The 22336-nt window shown below is 42.9% G+C and overlaps 1 protein-coding gene across 1 annotated transcript; it reads right to left on the bottom strand.

Moving 5' to 3' along the window:
* Positions 1–670: 670 nt before the first annotated feature.
* Positions 671–9945, bottom strand: LOC135698826 (transcriptional regulatory protein AlgP-like). Its single transcript, XM_065218957.1, has 2 exons — positions 8815–9945; positions 671–979 (listed from the first exon to the last, which is right to left on the bottom strand). Exons 1-2 carry the CDS (start codon positions 9943–9945, stop codon positions 671–673), a joined length of 1440 nt encoding a protein of 479 aa, XP_065075029.1.
* Between the last annotated feature and the right edge of the window lie 12391 nt (positions 9946–22336).

Genomic DNA, 22336 nt, shown 5'->3' with positions numbered 1-22336 from the left:
ACTTCAGTAGAACTTCTCTGAGCTTCGGCAGGAGTTCTCTGAACTTCGGCAGGAGATTTCTTTTATATGGCTTTCTCAATCTAGGGTAATCCAAACAGTCAGTTTTGCATTTCCCTGTTTGGATTACCCTAGAATGGGAAAGCCATATAAAAGAAATCTCCATACGTACCAGTCGAAAAATCTAATAAATTACTTCGGCAGGATTTCCCTGAACATTGGTAGGACTTCCCTGAAGTTCGCCAAAACTTCCCTGAACTTCGGCAAAACTTCAAGCACCATCTCGCCAGGAACCAGGAACTTCGACTGAACTTCTCTAAATTTTCGCAGAACTTCCCTGAACTTCAGCAGGACTTCCCTGAACTTCGGAAGGACTTTCGACAGGACTTTCCTGAACTTCATCAGGACTTGGCTGAAGTTCAGCAGGCCTTCCCTGAACTACGGCAAGTCTTCTCTGAGCATTAGTAGGACTACTGTGGACTTGGAATCTTGGAATTGAAGTTGTCTTTTCAGTTGTAGAATTATTATAATTATACAATAATATTGTGTTTACGAATATGTTCAAAATTTCAATACTTCTCAGTTTTCTAATTTGCAATGCTTGTTGGTAGTGGTGCATTTCGAATTTAGGTGTGGTTTGAATGGGTGTGGATTCAGTATCATCGGAAAAGCATTAACTTTCACAGTGATCCCGCTTTGACTCCGGCTTCGACTCCGGCTTCGACTCCGGCTTCGACTCCGGCTTCGACTCCGGCTTCGACTCCGGCTTCGACTCCGGCTTCGACTCCGGCTTCGACTCCGGCTTCGACTCCGGCTTCGACTCCGGCTTCGACTCCGGCTTCGACTCCGGCTTCGACTCCGGCTTCGACTCCGGCTTCGACTCCGGCTTCGACTTCGGCTTCGACTCCGGCTTCGACTCCGGCTTCAAATCCGGCTTCAAATCCGGCTTCGACTCCGATTTTACAAAATAATTAAAATTTTGCTACAACGAATTTCGGTTATTTAAGAATTTAAGACAAGATCATGAAAATAAGTAAAATATACAACTAAATGTTATGTACATTTAAGGTGAAAGTTAATGCTCTTCCGTTAGTTTTGATGCCGCACCCGTTCAAATCACACCCAAACCATTAAATTAATATAATTTGTTTGAAAAGGTAATCAAGTAAGTTGTACAAAATAGAGCTTTTTTGAGAAATATTCACACTTTTTGTGTTTTTAAATATTAGTACTAAGATCAAACTCGTTCAAGAATCTACTTAATCCAAATTACATTGGGATGCCTAATTTCGAAATAGAAAGAGTTTTATCGCGATATCAGCGTATCACGACATCGCTGCAGCACTAGTAGACATTTATGTTCTTAAGTGTTAAGTAGTGTTTTGGACTAAGGAAAATTGGTTTTGCCTAAATGTAGGCAAATTGTTTAGACTGTAATTTTGAATTCTCGTTGCAATTTACCTAATCTAACTCGAGTTCTGTGTTTTAATGAAGAAATGAAAATAGTTTTTTATTACTTGTATTCGAATCGCTGGAGGTACCTAGTCGTTCCATTTAATTTGAAAACACCAAAATCCCAGGAGAAGCGATGTTTTAACAGTGCCTGCCAGTTGAGACAAAAACAGAATTTTACTTTTTTTCCAACCATTCAACCAAGCCGAATGTGGATCAGCTTGTACAAATTTGTCACTCACTTGGGCACCAACCCGAGCCCAGCTTGCTGCTGCAAAACTTTCATATCTCTCTCTGCAATGGGTTGTCCTACCCTGCCCGCTCCGATATCGTTCCTGCAGGCAAAGAAACTTTTATCCCACACGCTTTGGTTTTGTTTTTCCTCGCTCTAATATTTGTATTTTTCGACGAAAATACGACCAGCAAAAAAAAAGCACTTGGTTGACGAGGGGATATACATTTTGTTTTTCAAATGAACTAGAAACATGAGTAGTTTGCAAATGTTGTCTTCTTGTTTTCCTCACAGCACGGGGGCCATATTGGGGTTCGTGGGGTAAATTGCACCAGGTAAGGAAATCAAGGTGGTTTCTCGCTAAAATTAAAAGCAACAGTGAATATCATGTATTGTCTAAATTCTCTTAAGCATTATTTAGTTGTTTATATTTGCAACATAGGGGAAATGGATGTAATGTCAGCCTAAATGCCCCTAATTTGGGCCCATACAAAAATTCAGCGATCGGCTAAATTTTCAATAGCGACCAAAAATATCCATTAGTACCGTCCCAATGACGCTTTCATCTAGATAAAATTAATAAATAGCAGATTTTTAGCGATGGGCTCAATCTTAGATCCATAGGCCATTTCCCCTACATGAAAACTTTGAAAACATACATTTAAAAGTGCTTTTAGAAATTGGTAAAATAATCTGGAAATGCCACTATTTGGGGCAACAATGGGACAATCTGACTCTCCTTGCCGTCTTATAAATGATGATGACCAATTGAGGCAGAAGAACGTCTTCGTTTTTGACAGCCTCCATTTCCGATCGTAGTTGTTCAAAGGTCCATGACCGCTTGATAGACTTCGGAACGTTGCGGGCAATTTCTGAAGAAAGAATAGAACGTAAACAAAGCTTGTTTACTAAAGGATCATTTTGCCCCGAATGTATGAAGAAAATTTTGTTGATCATAAATTAGAAATACATATTAAAACTTACCAGTATTTTATCAGAAAGATCTGATCTCAATCAAATGGGTGATATCTTTTACCGACGCTGTTTAAATCGCTAAAAAATCAATGCGAAGGACAAAATTACTCTACATCCAATGCAAACTGGTTTGTGTTTATAATTATATTATCTGCTAACGTAGAGCTATCAAATTAATACGATGTCCAAAGCAAACATAGGTTAAACATGTAGGGTAACTATTTTGTTGTAAACATGTATTTTCGGCTTAAAATGCAGGAAGTGCATCTTGCCCCAACGGTGCATGTTACCCCAGGTACCCCTACATCCGAATCATATTCCATTGTAAATGTCGATGGACGTCCTGCTGGGGGAGACGAACAAGTCCAGAAGTGAGAGGTTACAAACATTGTATCGCTCGGCTCTTCTGTGTGACAATTTGATGGGAAAAGAACTCAAATAACGAACTCGAAAGTTAAACACGGAAATTTACAAGCGAAACTCAAATAGAAATTCATCTGCATGGAGAGAGGTGAACAGACGGGGACGTGACTTTACGGAACAGAATCATCTCTGGTCCCCCTGGTGGGTGCAGTGGTGGCAGAGAACAACGAGTAAAACTTTCGCCACCCAACCGGGACAAGTTTGATAGATCGTGAATCTTTGGCTATGAACGTGCATGTTCTTGCTTTTTATTTTTGGGTGATTCCGACACTTTTGAATTTTGCCCGAAGAAGTTGAACGCTTGTTCCAATAGCAAAAGAAATTAAAAAAGGAAAGCAAACGCGCCTCGCAGCTACTTGGCCGGAAAAGTTGCATTCCGATTTGGTGGAACAGTTCGAGCAAAAGTTGCTCCATCTCGCACTCGGTAGTTCGATGCCAAGTGATGTATGAGGGAGTTCAATATTGGAGCAGAGAAGCCGGTTTCTTTGGATGTGGTTTTCTGATGGAATCGGAAGAAATTTATTGCAATCCCGGAGGCACTGGACGGTACTATCTCATATGGTTCGGTTGTGGGCAAAACAAAAATCAATTTAGACTTGGGAATTGTGGAATTAGGATTCCTACTTAGATTTCAAAGATTTGTATGTTGATTTATAGAGAAAACTGATGAATATTATGTCAATGTAAATTTTGTGTGTCATGTTTCAGTGGCTCGTAGGGTACCATAGCTAGAGGGGTGTAGCAAGTTAGCAACAATATATTTTTTTTAAAGTTTAAGATTCTTGAAAAATGTTCAAGCTTCAAATGCTCTAAGCCTCATCTTTTTTACGTAGGATTACGTCGTTCTCGTTTGGGAAGCATGCCAACCCAGGGAAATGTAACGAAATGGTACGAAATATGTCAAGCAATATGTCATTCGACAGGGAATAGATTCAGCATTTTTTTTAGTACAGTACAAATAGTGAAAATAGTTAAACAATTAAGAAGTTTAACGCAAATTTGAACACCAAAATTTCCTATACATGTGCTTAGATCATGAGGAGTATCACCTAACACAGACATCAATCGTTGGTATTAAACAAAACAAGCGAAAGCCCCATTTGTATCTGGACAAAAGACGTATTCACCTGGTGCACCACACAGCAGCTCAACTCAGACCACCAGTCGACCAGAGGAAAGCGAGGGGGGCGGCACATGTAAATCTAGCAAATGAATCTTCGAAAAACTTCTATCATTTTTCGCATCTACTTGCATCGCGTATTATCTTTTTGCAGGAAATCTTCAGAATCGTCTTCAATCTTCTTTCTTTCTACTCAGGGCCAACGTGAAAGATTTCTTTCCTCGGCGACTGCTCGCTTTTGCCTTGACCTAGGCTCAGGTCAAATTCTAGTCGACTTCCTCTATTTCCTTGTTGAGGCTCCACCACCAGAAGCTCATAGGTCTTTTTTTTATACAGGGGGGAATCTGCTCGCAGACACCTGAGAAGGAACTCAGGGTGTGGGGATGGGAGAATTTCACTCCCGACCCACTAAACCTTACCCTGTGCGCTTGGCCCTTGACCTCCCCGGAACCGCCCGAAGGCATTACTTCGTGGGAGGGGCCGCTGTAGCGCTATGGCGCCTCTCTAGCAATACTCTAACGATCTAGTCGGGCAGTAGGTAACTGCTGCTCGGCTCGCCACTGTCGTTGTAATACCGAAACTATGTGGGTGACCGCAGTCACCACCGCGCTCCAGTTCTCGGTGGTACCACATATCCTAGGAACGATGTTATCCGGACTGGTATCCGCTCCGCATATCGCTAGCATAGCGCTCGATACTGGCTCGAAACGTGGACAGGCGAATACAACGTGTTCGGCGGTCTCCTCAACACCAGCACATGTGGGGCAGATGGAAGTACTTGCATGTCCGAACCTATGCAGGTAGCTCCTAAAGCAGCCATGGCCTGACAGGAACTGTTTCAGGTGGAAGTTTACTTCCCCATGGCGCCTGTTGACCCAGCTTGATACAGAAGGTATCAGGCGGTAAGTCCACCTCCCCTTTGTGGAGTTTTCCCACTCCGATTGCCATCTCACGGTCGACACAACTCGCGCGTTGTTGCGCACCCCTCGAACGGTCCTCGCGTCATAGCACACCACATCCTCCTTAATGATAAGGCTGATTGGCATCATCCTTGCTATGACACAGACGGCCTCTCTCGAGATGCCACCCTCAAGCACATTAGCCTGTGTGTGCTCTCTAATTTCTGTCTGTGGCAGTCAATATTCAGTACCGCAGCCCACGCAGGGCCGCCGTATCTGAGGATAGATACTACGACCCCAGCGAGGAGCCTGCGCTTACTGGCATTCACTGCCGAGCTGTTTGACATCATACGGGATAATGCCCCCACAGCCATAGACGCTCTCTTGCAGGCGTACTCGACGTGGCAGCCGAAGCTGAGCTTATCGTCGAGCATAACCCCCAAGAGTTTTAGAGAGCGCACAGACCTAATTGTGCTTCCGCCGACTGTCAACGTCGCATGCTGTACTGACATGCGATTGTTGACTACGACCACTTCCGTCTCCAGTTTCCTAGTTCTCATCCATTCCTCCACAAGCCTGACGCAGTGGGCCGCTGTCAGCTCTACCTCCTTGAGAGATTCCCCGCAGACTACCAGCGTGACATCGTCGGCAAAACCTACGATTTTCACGCCTACCGTGAATTTTATCCTCAACAGTCCATCGTACATGACGTTCCATAACACCGGGCCCAGGATGGAGCCTTGTGGCACTCCTGCGGTGACTCTAACGCATTTTTCGCCATCTTCTGTGTCGTACGTCAACACATGATTCTGGAAGTAGCTTTCCAGAATCTTATACAGCCCTCCGGGAATTTGGAACTGGTGTAGCGAGCGGGCTATCACCCCCCAGCACGCGCTGTTGAACGCGTTCTTCACATCTAAGGTTAGCACCGCGCAGTAGCGAATGCCCCGTCGTTTCCGATGGACCACCTCTGCCGTCTGGATGACGTCGCGGATGGCGTCTGCCGTGGATCTGCCCTTACGGAACCCGTACTGGTTGCTTGACAGGCCGTCTACACCTTCGGTGTAGGCCGACAACCTGTTGAGGATGACCCTCTCAAGCAGTTTCCCAGTGGTGTCCAGCAAACAGATGGGTCTGTATGCTGACGGGTCCCCAGGGGGTTTTCCTGGCTTCGGAAGCAGCACCAGCTTCTGCCGTTTCCACGCATCTGGGAAGACGCCTACGTCCAGACAAGTCTGAAAAACAGAACGGAACATGTCTGGATTTTCCGCAACGGCCGCCCTCAGAGCCACAACTGGGATCCCATCTGGGCCCGGGGCCTTGCCCACCACCAGCGACCTGGCAATACCGCCAAGTTCACTGTTCGTCACTCTAGATACTTCTCCCTGACCCGCACCTGGGATCCGCGGCCAGGAGTCTACGTCCCTACGCGGGAACAGGAACCCAACGATCGGAGCCAGTACCGCTGGTGATCTCTCCGGGGGTGCCGTCACGCCGTGGGTCTTTGCCATGACCACTTTGTAAGCATCCCCCCATGGGTTCGTGTTGGCGCTGTGGCATAGGCTGTCAAAGCACGTGCGCTTGCGTCTGGCGATCTCTTTATTGAGGGCTGCCTTAGCCGCTCGAAGAGCGACACGGCGTTCCTCCCGAGATTCAGTCGTACGAGCTCGTTGCATCCTCCTTCTCGCCTGGAGGCAAGACGCCCTGAGGATAGCAATCAACTCGCTCCACCAGTACACCGGTCTATGGCCATGCCTGGGATAGGCTCTCCTAGGCATGGTTGTATCGCACGCCCTTGTCAGTGCTGCTACCAGTTCTTCCCCCGTCAGATCCGGGGTTATTCGCTCCCGCCTCAGTGCTTCGCCGAAGACCTCTTCCTCGAAGAACGACGTCCGCCAGCCTCGAGCGCAGGAAGAATTTCCTCCTGCCACTTACCTCTCACCTGGCCGCACACTGTACCGAATCGCCTGATGGTCACTATGAGTGTAACCCTCATCGACCCTCCAGTGTAGGTTGCCCTCCAAACTCGGGCTGCAGTATGTCACGTCGATGACGGATTCTGCACCATTCCTTCTGTAGGTACTGACCGAGCCGGTGTTGGATAGTACAACGTCCAGCTTAGCCATTGCCTCCAGTAGGATGCATCCTCTCTGGTTGGTGTGGTGGCTACCCCACTCCACCGCCCATGCGTTAAAGTCGCCCGCAATGACCACCGGTCTTAGGCCGACAAGTACCGCAGTGAGTTTGTCCACCATCTGCGAGAATTGCTCGATAGACCACCTGGGCGGAGCATAGCAGCTACTTAAATATACTCCATTAACCCTGGCGATCACGAATCCCTCGCTCGAGTTGGACACGACTATCTCCTGAATGGCGAAGCTCCCCATCGTGCATATCGCCGCCATCCCCGACGCGTCCGTGACCCAATTCCCGTTGCCGGTTGGGACGCGGTACGGATCGGAGATGATTGCGACATCCGCTCCCCATTCCACTGCCGATTGCCACAGCAGTTGCTGGGCAGCCGAGCAGTGGTTCAGGTTCAACTGCGCTACCTCGAACATGGCTGAGCATTGCTCTTTGCCTTAGCAGCATTGCTCTTGGCCCCCGGGCAGCGTGGGCCACCTGCCATGTGGTTGGTAGGGGTATTCCCCTTCTCCGCGCATATAGTGCACCTCGGCGGCTGTTGGCAACCTCCCGCCTTATGGCCCTCGGAGCCGCACCACCTGCAAAGCTTGCTCCTGTCGGTGTTCTTACAGTCACGGGCCACATGGCCCTGACCGAAGCACCTAAAGCAAGCCGTAACCGGTCGGGGAATACTAACGGGGCATGAAGTAGTTCGCCTCCTCGTGGTGTGCCCTAGAAACGCTAATTATCGAATCCAAGGGATAGATATTGTGGCTAAACGAACTACCGCAGAGAAGCCCTGCACAAACCCTCGTTGTGCAAAGGCAGGAGTGACGCCGGGTTCTTAGAGTGCTTAGCACACGCAGCTGGTAAGCGGTCACATCTGTCCTGTATGGGTTCTGGACAGTTGGCTGGCTATCACGTCTGCTCTAGAACTCAGGCGAACAACGAACAGCGAACAACAAGAGGAAGGCCCTGCACAGCTGCTCACTGTGCAGTAGCGAGTGTCACGTCGGACACAACATGACGTAATGCTTTCGGGCGGTTCCGGGGAGGGCTAGGGCCTAGAGCACAGGGTAAGGTTTAGTGGGTCGGGAGATAGCCTAGTCGGTAAAGGCACGGTATTACCAAGCCGGAGGCGGCGGGTTCGATTCCCGGTCCGGTCGAGGGAATCTTTCGGGTTGGAAATTTTCTCGACTTCCCTGGGCATAGTGTATCATTGTACTTGTCACACAATATACAAATTCATGCATTGGTACTGACATCGGAAGCTCTCAATTAATAACTGTGGAAGTGCATCTAGAACACTAAGTTGAGAGCACGCAATAAGCTAATATGCGAAAAGCAATAAGCTTGAAATGCGAAGAAGAAGAAGAAGAAGAAGAGAGCTACTTTTCCCATCCCCACACCCTGAGTTATCTTCTCAGGTGTCTGGGAGCAGATTCCCCCCTGTATAAAAAAAAAAAGACCGACCAGCCCACTCGCACCCTCCCTGCGGCTACCGCCTTTCTGGCCTCAGCTGCAGAGAGCCTGACGGTAGCCACTTGGGTGGAAAACAGTCCCTTCCTTAAGGTAATCGCTGTTTGCGGTACCTCAACTTGACACTGTTCCCGGAGCGCCGTGACTATCTCGGTCGCCTCCGTCACTTCGTTCAGGTCCTTGACCTGGATGGTGGTAGTCGAGTCTAGCGACTTCACCTGCACCCCAGCACCAACGACCTCCTTTGCCAGTTTCTGGTAGGTTGGTCCCTGGTCTTTAGCACCACGCTTGAGCACCAGGAGCATCTCGCCTGTACGAGTGCGCCTGATGCTCCTCACGTTGCTGCCCATCTCCACAAGGCGCTCGTCCGTTCTCATTTTCTTCAAGACTTCCGCGTATTTCGACGCTTCCGTCTTGAAGATGAGAGTTTCGCCCTTGTTCCTGTTCCGGGCAGCACTGCTCTTGGGGGCAGTTTTGTCCGGGAGTTTCGGGGCTTTCGGGGGTTTCGGGGGGGCGCCCTTCTTACTGCCCTGCTTCCCGCCCTTGGAGCCACTACTTTTCATAACTGAATTTCTATTGGCTATTCCAGCCCTCTTTTGCGGTACGTCCACTGATGCAGTGGACTGATGGGCCACCGCCACACATTCCACCTGTGCAGAGACTTTCCGTCTCTTAGGGCGTGCCGCGCCCTTTACTAACGAGGGTGAGGGCCGATCGCGCTTCTGTCCCTGCGTAACGGCAAAGTGGAGGGCCTCGCTGGACATCGTGTTGTTGCCCGCCAAGTTGAAGGCGTCCGTCTGGGTAGACTTCGGCTCCTTCTGTTCCGCCCTCTCTGCGACCTCTAGTCGCTTCCTAAGCCGCTCGTGGTCGTCCTGGGCCTCGTTTACGGTTGCACGGAGCTGTCGCAAGGCCTGCTTTAGGTCCTTCGCGATGTTGCTCTTCGTGCTCGTGAACTCTATGATGGCGTCGAGCTGTCCCGCGATTGCAAGCAACCTAGGGAGGGGCCCAAAGCTATTCATGGTTCTGATTAACCCGGGCCAGTCCTTCGGCTGCTCCTCCGGCTGTCCACCGATCTCGGCCGTTGTCTCTGCGTCGCGTGGAGATTTCAGCCGTTTGTTCGGCTCACTGTGTTGGGGAGATCTGGATAGACCACCCTTCGCGAACGGATTCGCGGTCGCCTCCTCGGCGACTTGTTCACTGGGGGTTTGGGGTTTTGTGCTTTTTTGATGACTTTTTGAAATCATCCCGACTGTTGGGTCCCCCTTAGACCGCTATCCTACCGTGCAAATGGAATAGTCGCTGATTGATCCCCATGGGTGCCTATGCGAGCAGTAAGGTCCATGACGAGGGTTGACATAGGCCTTCATGGGGCGTTATGTTCAGAGCCGGATCGCGTAAGACGGGAATAACTCAACCGAACCTATTCCCAGCGCAGCCCCAACTGGGTGGCACGGGAGGAACGTATTCTAAGGCTTGCCAGGGGTTTATGGGACGGAGACGAAAAAGGCATTAACTCAAACGTCGTTTCGGTCGGTTCCACCCGACTTTACGAAGAGGATGAAATACCTTGGCCCCAGCACGTAGCGTGGTTTATGATAAGTTTCCACTCTGTATCCTACATAATGCCAGTGTGTCAGTATACATACTTGCGATCTTACTGGCATCGATCGCAAGGCGCCGTCCGGCGCGTCCCCTCGTTTGTGGTTCGATTAGCCGACTGGATCGTTTCCAGGGTGCACCACGAGGAGGCGAACAACTTCACACCCCAAGCTCATAGGTCTACCTCTGCTGTGATGTCCTACCGGGTTCCAACCCACCGCTTGCTTGCAGATTTCGTTTCTGCTTCTTTGTAGTGTGTGGCCGACCCACCTCTACTTACAGCTTTCAGAATCTCCCCGAAATTCTCCGAAATTCTATGAAGTTCTCAGAAATTCCTCAGAAAGTTTGAATAGCAAGTTTGCGAAATAATCTCAAGTTCTCTGAAGTTCGCAGAAATTATTTAATGTTTGCAGAATTCAGTATCACCTAACACAGACATCAATCGTTGGTATTAAACTAAACAAGCGGAAGCCCCATTTGTATTTGGACAAAGGACGTATTCACTCGCAGGAATTCTTAGAAATCATCAGAAATTGTCTGGAATTCACACAAATTCCCGATAGTTTGCAGAATATCTTTCAAATTCGCAAACATTGTCTGAAGTTTGCAGTGTTACCGTTTGGGTACTTTTTCCTGTGGAAAAAAACTCGAGCAAAGCTACAGCAGTGTTACAAAGAGCGAGCACTCAACCAAACGAGACAGCAATCCACTAGTATACTGCTATTCGGTGCGCTCAAGTCTGAGAACCATGAAAGTTTGCTATCAATAATGATTGAACTAATGTTTGTTTGGTTGAAATTCGGCATTGCATCAGAAAATCCAGCATCATCCTGGAATCAATGTTCTCCTAATCACTGCTGTCTGGATTTGGTTCTTGACGATGCACTGAACCGCTCTGTGGGCGTGAAGTTCTAGAGCACGAAGGTTCTCGATAATCAACACCGACTTGATCTTACGATCGTGAGGACGTGACAGTCGGTCCCAACCCGAAAACGTTGTCTGTGGTATAAATAAATCAGTAGCAATAGCTTTATCTAGTTGAAGCAGTGCTACAACTGCTTCCTCACATGAAGTGAGATTTGCCATCTGGTTCGGGCCTCCTCCCGTCTCACGTGCCTCAATACGGATGTGGGATAATTTCCTTTTGGCTTTCAACTTGCAGTCATTCCATACTTTTGTAAATGAATCACATTAACAAACAAAATAAGCAGTAACACAATTCTGGCCTAATTTGAGATTTGGGCATGACTGTTGAAAGAAAGTACTGATCGATAATTTCGGAGTGATTCGAGATTCGAGTGTATCTCAAGGTGTATCTACTTTTGTAAACATTCAGTACTTACTTTCTGCCATCCAAACATAGACCGGATTGGTGGCCCCAGACTATTTAGGTTTTTGGTTAGCCCGATCCAGACGTCACTATTTTTTTTTTCTATTTTAATTCACTGCTTCCGCATGTGTCATGCCTTTGGCCACCAGAAAGGTATTTCAATGGAACACATTTTCCTTAAATCCTACGTTATTATTAAGCCTTGACCAGAACCTTAGCCATGGGCGATGAAAATATGGATGTCGGCATGTTCTTCAGCTCTTTCGTGACCTTGGCGATCAGCTGCTCCTCCGTTTTGGCCACGAAATTATTGGATCCTCCGTTTGAGGTTCGCCCAAATGTTTTCTATCGGTCGCAACTGGGAGACGTTGCGAGTGTTGGTGGTTGTTGCGCTTCGCCGGAAAGATGTTTTTCACCAGCACCTTCAGCCGCTGCTCCTGAGTGATTGCCTGCTTCAATGTTTGTCCTGTGGCTCCGACTTCCTGGCCCGAGGCGCGGAACGAAGAGGCTACCTTGCCCTTGGTCTTCCTCTTCAGCTTCTGCTGCACTTTATGGTCACGCAGCACCGTCGGGCGGATGGAGCCAGGCTTCCGTACGACGCTCTCGCCTTTCTCCAGAAGGAAGAGGATGTTGTAAATGCCGCATCGGCTATATCCGGCAGACACGAAGTACCTCACAATGTCCAACTTCTTTTGCTCCGGGGTGGAGCTAGCAGTACAAACAAACCATCAAGTGTAGTTTCGTGACTGCCATGGCTGCTGCAAATCAACTAATAACGCTGTCATTTTTTTCTGTACACAACAGGGTTGCTATGATTGGCGATGCATAGGGGGATTCACCACCAGGTGACAAGGTAATCGCGTGAGAAATCGGTAAAATCAGTCCATTTGGCCACTGGGTGGCCACTGAACCAGAAAAACCGAGGAATCCGCAGAACTTCCCAGAAACTCAGAGAAATTCTTTAAAGTTTGCTGAAATTTTTGAAAGTACGCATAGCTTATCTGCAGCTCGCAGAACCTTGCTGAAGTTTACATAATTTCCCAGTAGTTTGCAGAACTTCTTAAAAGACTGGCGAAATTTTCGTAAAGTTCACAGAAAGTTGGTCAAAATTCCCTGAAGTTCACAGAATTTTTCTCTCATACATAAGAGTCAATATTGATCACTCTAACAGCTTTGTAGACATCCTCTTGAAGTCCTGAAGATTTTCTCTACTAAGGCTTTAACTTCCACTCAAATTCCTTTGATCATCCTTTGGAAATTGTGAGCCTTTTCTACAAGTCCTGTGGATAAAATTTGCTCCTAGACATGTTGTAGACTTCCCCTAGATATCTAGATTTTGCTTGCATAAATTGGTGTGCATCCACTTCGGAGAATCCCTTTCCGATTTTGTCGATACCTTGGTCACTTCTCTTCGTAGTCGTCATAGCAAACAAAGAGGAATAGGCTGTAAGTTACAGTTTGCTGAACCCCACCTTTGTAACAGTTCCAGGAAATATTCCACTTCGAAGAGATAGCCTTCCTTTTTTTTTCCCTTGATTTGTTTTCCGTCGATCTTGTTTTCCGTGCTGAGCACCAATGCTACCGACGCCAGGGAGGCAACTCCAACACCTGGACTCTACTTATCGACCCATCAACTCATGAACCTGGGACCAACAGCTTAACTTCCCTGATCAGCGATGTTATGCCTCAGAACATCCCGGTGGCGCCGACTGGGATTGAACCCAGGCCTGCTGGGGTGAGAGGTAATCACGCTTATAACTACACCACCGGCGCCACTATCTCGTTCGTTGCTTCTATCAGGAGCGTTCTGACTATTAAATCGTCCAGGAAACTGCAATTCGTCCAACACCGTGAACAGTTCTTGAGTCAATTAAGATCACCCTAGAATTAGTTTAGCCTCAGAATTGTACCTGTTTTTTCCTCGGAGCTTCTGGTTATCATCGCTTCTGGGAGCTTCTTTGGTAGAAGTTCTACAGGTGTACATCAGTTCTACATTGTACATGAGGTCGCTTCATCAAAAGTCCCATTTGGTGATTTTTATATCTCGTTTCGTATTTCGTCCTCCAAACTGAATCCTTCATATCCACTTAGCAATAATGTATGTAACCAAATTATGAAAGATTTTGTACGTTAATAACTCCGCTGCTTCTGGACCAATTTCAATAATTTTATCATCAATCGATCAGAAATTTTTACTACACATCTGCTTAATTTAAGACTTTATCATTTATCCAAATGTCACTATTGAAAATCGCACGAATGCGCAACTGTTGATATGATAATTAAAATTATCACCGATTGCCTTCGAAAAGCGAATTCCCTAACACAGATTTCAAAGTTGAATTCCATCCGTTTTCACCAAACGGTGTTTATTCAATCACCGCGTGGTGAGTGGTGGTGTTCTCCAGTACACAACGAAAGGCTCCCCGCGAGCAGCTAGCTATCAAGGCTGCCCTCAACCGCTGATCGGATTCAGTTCTAAACACCAATGTGGTGGTGTCCGATCGTCGGCAGCACTACTTTCGGCGCGTGGCGTTGAACATTATTCTCCAGTACACAACGAAAGGCTGCCTGAAAGCAGCCAAGCGCGTCACACTGATTCCAAACAACTTACAGCCCACCAGCCTCATCTGTGTTTGACACCCTAATAGCTTAGCATTACTCAACCATCACGACAAAACGGTCCATAAATTTGTAAAAGAGTATTTTTTTGACATTTATCAAGTCATCAATCGGATGTCAGTTCCCATATCAAGATAGAGCTAGAATTAGGGCGTAACAGCTTTTGTAAACAGTGACTTCTTTCGATGATGTCTTGAAAATCAAGGCTCGCTCACGCAAATCAACATCACCATCAGGTAGGGTAAGACTTCCCCTACCCGACGGTAATGTTGGTTTGCGTATGGGTGCCTTGAATTCCTAAAAATCACCGAGAGAAGTCATTGTTTACAAAAGCTGTTACGCCCAATTCTATCTCTATCTATTTAGGTATGTTTAAATCTAACATACCATGTTCTTGAAGGCAGCATGGGGGTGCAATTTCAAAAACCAAAGTCGGTCGCGGCACGAAAGTGGTCTGATTTTGATCCAGAGACGATGGATTTTAATTCTTAATACGTCAATCGATAGGAATTTTTTCTACGAATGTGTTAAAATTAAGACCTTATCATTTTTCAAAATGTCACTATTGAAAATTGCACGAATGTGCAACTCTTGCTATGATAGTTAAAATTATCACCGATTTCCCTAACACAGATTTCAACGTTGAATTCCATCCGGTTTCATCGCGTGGTGAGTGGTGGTGTTCTCCAGTACACAACCAAAAGCTGCCTGCAAACAGTGAGCTGCAGCCTATATGAGCATCCATAGAAAGAAGCCGCACCGTTATTGATCGGAATCAGTAGCTCTTCGTGAGTCGCTGTAGGCCATCTATGTCAAGTGCGTCATACAAAGGGGCTGTTCATAATCTACGTAGACTCTTTTGAGGGAGGGAGTTGCAAAATGTCGCAGGTGTAATCATCTGGAACCAGCTCCCTCCAGGAACACGACACCAGACAACGATCAGCGCATTAATGGTAGCGCTCTCAACAATAAAGCTACTTTCACTACTGACTTTTTATTGTTGTCCTCAAGTTTAAAAACAAATTTTGTGTTTTCCTTGACTTTAGCCATGGTGTAACCGACGTTAAGATAATAAATTACAATTTCAATACAACGCAAGCAATGGAAGCATTTTGTGTGTGTTGAGTATGCTTAAATGGAGGGGCTTCAGATATGAATGCATAAATGAGGTTGCAGCCCGGAAAAATACCATACAATCACAAAAAAAAAATGCATAAATGAGGTTCCATATAGTATGAATTTTCATCAATAGAAAAACCATTAAATTGATTGTTAAAGGCTCAATTTTGTTCGGAAAAAAGTGATTTTTTTGTATGGTTAAGATACATAAAAACCCCCTTGTTCTATTGTAGATTTCCCCATTTACCATAGATTCTATTGTTGAAACAATAAATTCTCTGGTTATTTTATCGTTGTTTACCATACAATTAATTTTAACATTACAATACATTCTATTGTATGGTTACAATAAATTTCATTGTACTCATAGCTAGCATCTAGCATCTGGGTGGAAAGCACTCCCCTAACAAAGACGTCAAGTCCGACCTTAACAGTTAACTAGTTTTAACACTTCTTCAATTCTAGCTAGACGAAAGTGCAGATGCTGGCGAACAGCCGTTGACAAAGAAGCCTGCATTGAATGTACGAAACGACGAACAAGCGAATCGATCAAAATATTACCGTAATCCTGCGTCAATAGTGCAGTCGTGTCTCGGGCACCAGCCTCTAAATTTTGTAACATATTTTTATCATCCTAGAACTGCTAACATAACTGAGCTTTACAAAAACAGACTTGTTGGTCATTGTCAAAGAAGCCACATATTCAATATTGACAGCGTATGGACAACTAGAACCTAGTTAAAGCGTTATTTGCTGGGCTGGTAGCAATCACTGCTGTCAAAACTAGTGATTTTAGTACCATGTTGAAGAAATAAGTTACCAAATAGTGACTTATAAATAGATGTAAAAATAGTGACAAAAAAATGACCTTAGTGAAAATAAATGTTTGACTTATTCAATTAGTATCTCATAAACACTTATGTACGATATGAATTACTAAGGATATTTTAAAGAAAATAATGAATTTTAAAATACAAGCATTTAATTTTTCTCGTTATTTTCATTCACACTTTGAATTTTATAGTGAACTAATCTTCACGAACAAATAAATTTAAAAAACAAAAACTTTTTTTGGAACATGCATATTTCCTAGAAATTTTACATTTGAACTAGTTCTGGACTTAAAAGCGATAATACTTCAAGAAATTTTCAAGAATCTGGAGTCAAATTCCATGCGCAGTGGAATTCTATTATAATAGAATAGGACCTCATTTCGAGGAAGTTCTGGGAAAAAATCCTTCAGAAAAACATCAAATGCAATCTGCTTTCAAGGTAGTTCTGAAGAATTTTAAATTTCTTGTGAAGCCTGATAGTTTTGAGTAGAATTTCAAGAAACCCTGAATTAAATTAATAGCAAAGTTTAATGAAAACTCTGAAATTTTCTGTTTTGCAACTCCTTGAGAGCAAAATTCCAAGGGCCTTCTGAGGATAATTTTGTGTTTGTGGGAGAAAACGAATCCATAGCATAAGTCCTTGGAATCTTTTTGAAAATACTAAGAGGAGGATTACAATTGAGAATAACTCCAGAACATCTTCAAAAGAATTCGGAATATAAATTCAGGAGGGTTCACCAAACAAATTATGAGAAGAAATCTAAGGAATTTGTGAGGAGAAATGCCAATGAATTCTTAGGAGACTTTCAATGTGAGTAGAATTCCAAAGGAAGGAGTGAGATTCAAAATGAAATCTGAAATGAATGAATATTAGGAGAATTTTTTCAAATGGTTTCTTATTGTGGAGAATTTCGAGGTAATTCCGAGGAAAACTAACAGAAAATTTAATTTTGAGGATAGCTTTATTGAAATGTTATGGAATATTTCAATGGAAATCAGAATGAACTGTTCTGAGGTCTTCAGAACTACTTGAAAGTTCTTACATTTTTCCTGAAGCTAATGAAACTGCCTTGAAGTTCTTTTAAAGTTTGAGAAACTAGCCGGATGCTCACAATATTTCTCATAAAATTCTTAACCTTCCCTGAATTTTATATTGCTTCCTAAAGTTTTTTCAATGTTTCTAACGATCATGGATCTCCTCTAAACGTTTAACAATTCGCTGAAGTTTTCTAAACTTCTTTAAAATTTATGTGACTTCTTTACTGTTAACGTAACTGCTCTGAGGTTCTTTGTTCTTTTCTGAAATTCTCAAAACTTCTCTAAAGTTTTTGCAGCTCTCATGAACCTTGTTGTACTGCGCTGTATTCAATTGAACCACCCTAAAAATGTTTAAAGCTTCAGTGAACTTCTGAACGTATGCGAAGACCTCAATTAACTTTTTAACGTCTCTGAAGTTATCTGAAAATCTGGGCACTGCTCTAAATTTCCCACTAATTTTCTGAAACTAATGGAACTGGCCTCCCCAATTTTTGAAGCTTACTAAATTTCTTTCAAATACTCCCGCATTTTGCTAATTTTCATAAAAATTCCTGAAGTTTGCGGATCTCTTCTTACCCAAGTAACAATTTGGGTTTTATTAGGGTTTTGCAGACCATGATTTAGACTTGTAGAATGCTTTAAAACCTCGATAAAACTTGAAATGTTACTTGGGCAAGCTCCATAGATTTCTATGAAGTTCTCAAAATGTTTCTGAAGACCACTGTCCTTCTGAGAAGTATTTAAAGTTTTTTTTTTATTTCTGGAACTTTTGTGCTCCCGCAATTTTCATGGAATTAGAACGAAATAATTAATATAGTTTTATGATTTTCACTGAAGTTCCCAAGATGTTGTTGAAGTTCATGAAAGTTCCCTTAAATTATCGACACTAATTTAAAACTTCTTCAATAGTCTAGACTTTGCTGGTGGTATTAAAACTGCCTAAACGATTATTGAATTTCCTTAAAGTTCTCTAGACTGTCCTGAATTTTCAGTATTTTTTAAGAATCCGCAACTTTACTGAAATTAAATGATTTGCCTTGAAGTTTCGACAATTTCCTTTAAGTATTATAACCATTATAAGCGCTCACTAATTTTCCCTGATCTTATCTATGGTTACGTGAAGTTCTCTAAATTTGTTTAATAATCCGGCAATATATATATATGGGTGGTCCAAAAAATCATTTTTTTTCAAAAATGTCTTTCTTCAAAAATTTATAACTTCTGAACCTCTTGACCGATTTTTACGATTGACCCTTCAAATGAAAGATGTTTTAATGTAATTTTATGAAAAATTATGAAACACTCAGAGATATTTGATTTTGTAGGAAAAAAATATGTTACAAATGCTTTTTCTTGATTTTCACTGCGAGGGTCTTCAACAACTTCTTATTTTAGTATTTTTAGTTGAAAGATCATTTAATTTTACATACCATATCAAAAAAATAGCGATGTCGGAGAAGCAGTTTTGGAGATACAATTTTTGTTAAATAAAAAAATATTGTTCCGCAATATATGCACCACACGTGCATGGAAACGATGAAGACGCAAGGTAGTTCACAATGCGTCTCCATCGAGTCACAGCAGCTGTGACTAATGAAATCTATGAGTAACTTACAAGCTGGGTGCAACATTCAGTTCAGCCTGGAGGCTGTCCATAAACCACGTAGACCAATTTTTAAACATTGCAGATCCTACCTCCCCCCTCGTATACTTTACTAAAATTTTAAAATATTTTTACCGAGCGTATACTGTGGCTGGACTCCCCTCCCCCATTGAAGTCTTCGTGGCTTTAAAACAGGCCCCAGTTTGACACTATTAATTTTGGTATCAAAATTCTGGGAGAAGTACTTAAATGCTACAAATAATGACGAGGTCGAAGAAAAATAAGTAAAACATGAAGCATTTATTTTCTTTAATTACAATTTCACACATTTTTCTTCCGTTGAAAATGAATACCGTTTGACAATAATATACTTTTCGTTTTGAGGCTTAAAACTATGGAATGACTGTGTCCCCGAAATTTGGTTCACATGTATATAACGGTTTTTCAATTTTCTTTCCATTTTATTGTAATCGGATTCCGAAAAAAACTGATAGTGTATTTTTGAATCTGGCTTAGAAATAGCCCATGAGTAAAGTTCTTGGGCCGTTGTTATATGGTGGCCTTGCAAACTCGCTTTCGCAGCGTTTCGTTTTAATACTCCTCCCAAAGCATCACAAGGGCCCTTTCCATGACAAGTTGCGAAAAAATTCCACTCGGCAGCAATGCCAAAATCTTTTTGCATGTTGCATAAATTAAAAGCGGTCATCTTATTTTTATATTGGCTTCCTGATCCATCTGAGAAAAAGTAAATCTGTTGTAAGCTTGGCAATTTACATTTTAAGAAACGCTAGACAATGCGTAAGAAATAAACGAACTGCGACATGATTATGTTTAGTGAAATCAGCAATTGCAATAAAACTAGTAAATTTCAAATCGTTAGATTCTTCGTCTTTAAAATAAATAGCACAAGGGTGAATAGTACATTGGGCGTTCGCCCAATGAAAGCCTTGAACTGCATCCTGCACAACGAAAGAATAATTCTCCGAAAAATCACAGATTATGATGCATTCTGTAGCTTTATATATTCATAATTCCCTGACGCTTCTGACGTTTTCGGATCAATAATAGAATTCATGGAATACCCCATCATTCCACGGAACTCCTTGTAAGTCTCTGCAAATTTGCTTAAGTTAATGGGATAACTCTGAAGCTATCTGATCGTTCTTGAAGTACTCGGAACTTCGCTGAATATCATGAAACTATCTAAAAGTATCTAAATTTATTAGAAGTTCTCTGGAATTTCTTGAAGATATCACTACTTGCTTAAAGTTCTCGCATTTTTTTAATTAATGGAACTTCGTTGATTTTCTCTAATCAATTCAGCTAAATTTTCGCATTTTTTAAGTTCTTGAAATCTTCATGATATAACACGCTTAAAATACTCTCACGTTTTCCGGATGTTCAAATAATTTTTATCACGTTCCAGAAATTCTCTCGGAGCTTTGCTGAAGTTTCCGGAAATTCCCTGAGTTTCTCGCAACTTGTTTAAGGTTTCTACAATTTCCTTGAAATTATTTGAACCATCCCTGTTCTCGAAGCTTTCCTAAAGCTCTCAATTCTATTGAAGATCTCGGTTCTGCTGCTCGGAAATAAATGGAATTTTCTGTAAACATTTTTAAATTTCCCTGAAATTTTCTGGACTTCTGTGAAGTTTCTGAAATATTTCTGAAGTTTTCATAAATTCTCTGAAGGACTCTGTACTTCCCTGAAATTTTCGGAACATCTTAAGGGTTCTCGATTTTTTTCAGCACATCATGGAACTATCTTGATTTTTTTTTTTTCTAAATTAAAGATTATAGATCTTTAAACTGCTCCTGGACTAAAGCTACGGAAACTGCTTTTAAGATCTGAAATTTGCCCAAAAATCACTAGATCTAACTTTTCTGAGGTACTTGGAGCTTTTTAAAAATGTGCACAATACCCCTCATGTTTTCTATATTTCTCAAGTTCGCTTGACACATATGAAGTTCTCTGAAATTCTAGGAACTTCATAAAAGTTCCCGAAAATTTTCAGATGCTAAAAGAACCACTTTGAGGTTCTTAAAGCTTCCAGTAAGTTCCCAATATGTTCAGCGTATTAACTTCCCTTATGTTCCCGCAGTTTGTTTATGGAGCTTCACTGAAATTCTCAGCTTTTCTTTCCATTACTCAGAACTTCTCCAAAGTTCCTACAATTATGGACTTGAAAAAAAAAAAAAAATTTTTTTCCTTGATTCTGGAAATTTGAAAATATTCAATATCTTGAACTTGTACATGGAGTACGTAACTTCCAGATATTGAATGATTTTAGATCTTGGAGTTACTCAAATTAAGAAAGTTTTTTTTAACTTTATTAAGTGAGAAATTAAGTTTTAAACTTCAACATTCAATGGATTTGATTGTAAAGCTGTTTCTTTGAAACTGATTGCCATGTCTTAAAAACGTTTGGGTAAATTGCTGTTGTAAAAATAGCTTTTTACATTTTTTACTGGAATTTATCCGTTAAAGTACTGGAAAACCTTGAAAACTGAGGTAATTTTATTTAGAAAAATGAGTAGACACCCTGTAGATAGAGAAAGACGATTAAACGCAACAAAGCACAGAATGATCAATCTTGAAATAAATTCACGCTTAAAAACTTGAAAATAGTGACTGATTACAAGAAAAAGTGACTTTAGTGATTTGGCCTTAAAAAAAGAGACTTTTTAGTGACTGGCTTGAAAAAAGTAACCAAGTCACTAAAAAATGACTCGCTACCAGCCCTGTATTTGAGAAATTTAAACTGCTTCCATAGCAATCCCCATATAAACTTCAAAGTTTATTGTGTTATATTGATATAACATATATCATGCATGAGATTATGCGCCTATGAGTTTTGCCTTGTAATATTCAACGTCGCAAAAATCACGGATGAGTTTTCAGGTTCAAACATTCATTAATTTATATTTTGGCGTTATTTATTGTTATTACTATTGTTTGTGCATCAGGGGTTGGAGAAGAAAACATGCATAACCATGGTATCAATTGACGTTTGAGTGGTGGTTATGAGTTTAAAGATGGAATGATTTTTCGACGTTGTGAGTGTGAGTGCGTGAATATGCATGAGAATCTCAAGCGTGAATTTTGTTTGCCACATTCGCACGTGAGTTTAATCTCGCAAGGAGACTCAATGAATGAGATTCGATAATGATTTTCCGAACACTGCTTCAAACCATTTGTGCGACCTCTAAACCATCGTAAATCTTTGAATGATTTGCTCTTCGGTACCGATTATGGAAACTAAACAAATTATAATCACCAGTCCATCTACAATCGTTCTCGCTTTCCTTGCTATAGCATAAATCTGCTTATCGACCCACGACAAAGCTCTCAATACCAACAACCGCACTCACCCGAAAAATGCTCTTCTCTATGTCTTTCCCAACGGAAAGCTGCACTCCAGATTCGACAGATTCTCGGTATCAAATTAATGACATGCATTATTTATGGACCGGATAACTGATCGTTCTCCG

Source organism: Ochlerotatus camptorhynchus, unplaced genomic scaffold (assembly GCF_037179485.1).
Source record: "Ochlerotatus camptorhynchus isolate MF236.1 unplaced genomic scaffold, CSIRO-AGI_Acam_v1.1 ptg000095l, whole genome shotgun sequence".
Taxonomy (NCBI): domain Eukaryota; kingdom Metazoa; phylum Arthropoda; class Insecta; order Diptera; family Culicidae; genus Ochlerotatus; species Ochlerotatus camptorhynchus.
This window is presented reverse-complemented; position numbering and strand designations above follow the sequence as displayed.